This window comes from Camelina sativa, chromosome 9 (genome assembly GCF_030686135.1).
Source record: "Camelina sativa cultivar CO46 ecotype springtype chromosome 9, ASM3068613v1".
In the NCBI taxonomy this organism is placed as follows: Eukaryota; Viridiplantae; Streptophyta; class Magnoliopsida; order Brassicales; family Brassicaceae; genus Camelina; species Camelina sativa.
This window is the reverse complement of record NC_141888.1, coordinates 16,583,650-16,588,482: the sequence shown is the minus strand read 5'-3', so window position 1 is coordinate 16,588,482 and position 4,833 is coordinate 16,583,650. Positions and strand designations below refer to the sequence as shown.

The 4,833-nt window shown below is 39.1% G+C and overlaps 1 protein-coding gene across 1 annotated transcript; it reads right to left on the bottom strand.

Annotated features, from left to right (window-relative positions):
- On the bottom strand, window positions 1-1,381 carry LOC104710868 (calmodulin-7). The gene is made up of 2 exons (XM_010427525.3): window positions 1,191-1,381; window positions 1-557 (listed from the first exon to the last, which is right to left on the bottom strand). Exons 1-2 carry the CDS (start codon window positions 1,264-1,266, stop codon window positions 184-186), a joined length of 450 nt encoding a protein of 149 aa, XP_010425827.1. The 5' UTR covers window positions 1,267-1,381; the 3' UTR covers window positions 1-183.
- Between the last annotated feature and the right edge of the window lie 3,452 nt (window positions 1,382-4,833).

Here is a 4,833-nt window from a genome sequence, read left to right as displayed (position 1 = left end):
TAAAGAAGAAGAAACGTTACTAAAAATAAAAAATGACGACCAACAAAACGAACAAGGAAGCAAATCTTATCTCTCTGTTTCATTTGTTCAATAAATTGCTTTTCTCAGTTTAAAGATGTGAAGACGAGAAAAAAAAAGAAAAAAAAAACAGAGTTGGGGATTTGTGAGGGATAAAGAAGAATCTCACTTTGCCATCATGACTTTGACGAACTCTTCGTAGTTAATCTGACCATCACCATCGACATCAGCCTCTCGGATCATCTCATCGACTTCCTCATCCGTCAGCTTCTCCCCAAGATTTGTCATGACATGGCGGAGTTCAGCCGCGGAGATGAAACCGTTCTGGTCCTTGTCAAAAACCCTGAAGGCTTCCTTAAGCTCCTCCTCTGAATCAGTGTCTTTCATCTTGCGTGCCATAAGGTTCAAGAACTCAGGGAAATCTATCGTCCCGTTACCATCTGCATCCACTTCGTTGATCATGTCCTGGAGCTCAGCTTCTGTTGGATTCTGCCCAAGTGATCTCATCACGGTCCCAAGTTCCTTGGTTGTGATACAACCTGCAACCAAAAAATCAATATTGGAGCCAACTTCAGATTTCAGAATGCAATGAGTTCCCAAGTATCAGTTTGTAAGTTTTAATATCCCCAATAAAGTTCTAATAAGCACCATGCTAAAGACTAATAATGCAGGAGAAACAGATGCCCCAAGAACTTTGCAAGTTTTCAACTAAATGTTATGCAGAACAACAGAGATGGTACTATGAAACTTCTTCCTCTCTTATGAGTATTTGGCAAAAATTACATTAAAACCGATTTTGAGTAGAGACACCTACCTACAGATCAATCAATCCACACTAAAACTTGTGAGTAACCTCATCGTACAAATTCAAATTAGCAATGATTAATCACAGGATTGGTTCAGAATCAGAGCAAATTCACAGGGGGAAACAACATGAACAATGATCGATTTGAAATTTAACAGCCAAAGCAACCCTTAAAAACGCAAGCAAGCAAATACTGAAGCTTATCAAAAAAACAAAAACGAGATCTTCCTCTAAATTTACATTTGAACAAATAGAAATGTACATGAGACAGATTTTAACAAATGCTAGGAACCACGAATACGACGAAGAAAAAAAAGAAACGAAACGAAACGAAGAGAGGAAGAGATCTGAGAGAAGAAGAAGAGACCATCTCCGTCCTTGTCGAATAGGCTGAAAGCTTCCTTGAACTCTGAGATCTGGTCATCGGTAAGCTGATCCGCCATTTTTTTTTGTTCTTTGGATTTTCTCGAGAAATTTATTTCGCTGCGAGTTTCTGGAGAAAAGTGGAAGCGCGTGAGAGAGAGAGAGAGAGAGAGTGAGAGAGTGAAATGTTTTTCTTTATAAAATGAGAGAGGATCCCACACAGACACAGCTACAGATTGATATATTTTTAAATTGACGATTTTACCCTCCCAAACGTATTTCCTTTTTTTAATTTCTTGTTTTCGTTTGACCCAAAAAAGAAACAATTTTCTAGTTTTCTGAGAAATTTGTTTTTAAGGTTTTGCAACTAATTATTATTTACTAATTTAGGTCAATAAACTAGTAACAACTTATATATATATATATATATATATATATATATATATCATGAGTTTACTAAATTTGATAATCGTAATGTAGATCAATTTATCATCGTTAATTTGATTTTATTACTATAATATCTTTGTATTACATATTTATATATTCATAAAGAAATTTTGAAATTTTATTCTCTAACCATTCCTCTAGACGATTTTGATAAAATTTGTTCTCTATTTTTTATGTTTTTTTTATCACATTTTAAATTATAAAAAAAAAACGGATCAAAGATATTATCATAGGACTGAAAAACAAACAAGAAAAATGAAGTTATGGCAAAATGTCATCACGATCCCACTTCTCTTGGTCGCATTAGAACTGGTGTTTTCAGATACATATCTTAATTATGTGATTATTTATTTCCACCATATTGGTCATTGCCAAAATACAAATTGAGCATTACATTACATTACATAATACCCTTTCTTCATTTTTAGTTTTATAGTGCTATATTTTTAATTTATTTTTATTTTTCTGTTAATTCAAAAATTCACCATGTTTATAATCTACAAGGCTCAATGAATTAATGATGAACACGTGTGCTAATAATTCTAACGGTAAAAAAAACTTTAAATTAGCTAGATATAATTATTATTGGGTGAATTAGATCAGTAGCCAAAAAAAAAAAAAAATCATAGCAGAATATAACACCATATTTAAAAAAATTAGGGAATCAGGATAGGAATATAGCAAAATTACCACTTTAGTATTTTGTGTAGTGGAGGCAGTGGTGGCCGGCAGCCGGAGGAGGTGGCCGGAGGTCGGCGATCGAAGGAGGTGACCAAAGGTCGGCAGCGGAGGTCGGCGGCGGAGGTCGGCGGCGGAGGAGGCGGTCAGAGGTCGGCGGCAGAGGAGTTGGTTGGAGGTCGGCGGCAGAGGAGTTGGCCGGAGGTCGGCGGCGGAGGAGTTGGCCGGAGGTCGGCGGCGGAGGAGTTGGCCGGAGGTCGGCGGTGGAGGAGTTGGCCGGAGGTCGGCGGCGGAGGAATTGGCCGGAGGTCGGCGGAGGAGGAGGTGGCCGGAAGTTGACGGCAGAGGAAGTGGCCGGAGGTTGGCGGCGGAGGAGGTGACCGGAGGTGGTGTTAGTGCTGAGTGGAGGTAAGATGGTGGAGGGGTAAAAATGTCATTAATACATATTATACAGAGTATATTATAGATATATGGTTAGTATAGTTAGTTTTTAAATTATAGTATTTTTTTTGGTTATACAGCCCAATTTTCCATTATTATTTCGAGATAGCCGACTTTGTATTTTCTAATTTCCACCGTTGATAACCATATATTTTCACAAAGTAATATTTGATATCCTCCGTCAGGTTTTATAATACATCCTCACTATAAAATGAACGAATCAATTATGGACACGTGTGAGATTTTTTAATTTGTGTGTGCAGGAAAATCACATATAACAGTAAAAAAAAAGGAGAATTCCAAAAAGCATATGCCAGCTGGATTATTTCAAAAACAAAAGTCAGAGAGGGTAACGTTTGAATCTTTAATGTTGGTTTTCAGAAATTGATTAGATCTTAACGGTTCATTTTATTTTTTAGCCTTTTTTCTCTATAAAAAAACAAACAGTTAAAGCACATGGGAAAGGTTTTAGGCGATTCATTCTTCTATTTTTCTAGAGCAAAAAAAAAAAGAGAAGAAAAGAGATTCAAAATTGCTGCTGCCAAGAATCGATTCATAATCATTTGTTTCTAAATTTGCAATCGTCGTTATCTTAACATTGTTTAAACTCTCTTTCATCTTTTATTTCACTAATTACCAAAGTTTCAGGGTTTTTATGTGATCGATCAACAGATCAAAGTGTAAATCGAAGCTTTTTTTTTTACCAATCATCATCGTTTCAACTCTCTCTCTTTCATCATCGTTCGCTATTTTTTTTTTTTTTTTTTGTTATTGTTATTGTTATTTGATGTTTGGCTTTTCCAATTATTAAGCACAATTTCAAAAATTTTTCTTAAAGGAGATGGAACATTACAGATGAAAGAGGAGTCGAAGATCATCTTTTGTTAGGGTTATTTCCTTTCTATTGTTGAATTTCTTCCTGATTCCGGATTCATTACTGATGCGAGCACCGGTCGTCTCTCGGTACAGACAGAACGGCTCGTCTTCGGGACGCTTAGGATAGAGACTACTTTCCTTGGACCAAACTTTGTAGAATGAATGTAGGGGATAAGCAAACGTGGAAACGAGTTTTGGTGGAAAACAAACGAGTGGAACGCGAGATCGAATGTTGGTCACGACTTTGTCGTACGGACGGTCCGATGCAATAGCGGTTCGGAACGGCCGTCGAGGTTAGGACGCAGCTAGCGAACCAAATGATGGTTCTACTAGAAGGAATAGAAGCAAGGGTGGATTGAATGACAACACACGAGTGTTGGCTCTACTCGCGATACGGTCGGACTAGTCGATGGCGAACCCGGTTCGAGATCGGCTAGGGTTTCTCGATAGAACAGTCCCGGACTAGGACTAAAGAGAGAAGTGAGACAAGATACAAAGATTCGCTCTTTGGAAAATTTTTATTTTCATTCAAGTCTGCCTTTTACAAAAACAAGAGAGGGTTTAAATAGTGTTAGGTTTAGAGGGGACTAGCGACACGCGGACTCGCAATGGCCCGAACACCTTCCTTGGATGGAGAACACGTCTCCCTTCTAAGTGGTTTAAACAGAACCACACACGTCACACTACTTAACATTACAAAGAGAAAGTTCTAGACAATGTTAAAAACGCATAGCTTTTAGTAAAGGATAACACGTCTTAGGCATTGATGCGGGAACCACGTCATTGGCTTCAAAACGTGAAGGTTTGCGTTAGGGCTCATCGCCTCATTAAAACCTTCTCCGGTAAACCTCGTGGGACAAACCCGAAGTAAGGAAAAAGAGAACGGGTCATGACCCTGACGACTTGGTCGCCTTCATCCTTGGGTAAGGATGTAGGCCGTGCGAACGGTCTCCAATTGAACTGCTTTGGCCGGGTCATCGTCTCGAACAAATGCTTGCACGAACCGGTTGATCTTCTGTCTAGTGGCCTTGGACGAGCTCTTGGATCGCGTCGTAGCTCCCGGAGTAATCTCTGGTGCATTGGCCGGCTGTTGTCCCGCGAGTGGTGCAAGCATCTCGGTCGCGACCTGGGCGTCTTGGTCCATGTCCGGTCCCGTGCTCAGATCATTCCCTCCCCCTTGAGAAGGTTTTGTCCCCAAAATTTCT

Coding starts and splice junctions, on each gene's coding strand:
- LOC104710868 (XM_010427525.3), bottom strand. CDS start 1,266: ATGGCGGATCAGCTTACCGATGACCAGATCTCAGAGTTCAAGGAAGCT. Junction 558..1,190: donor ATTCGACAAGGACGGAGATG/GTCTCTTCTTCT, acceptor TTTTGGTTGCAG/GTTGTATCACAACCAAGGAA.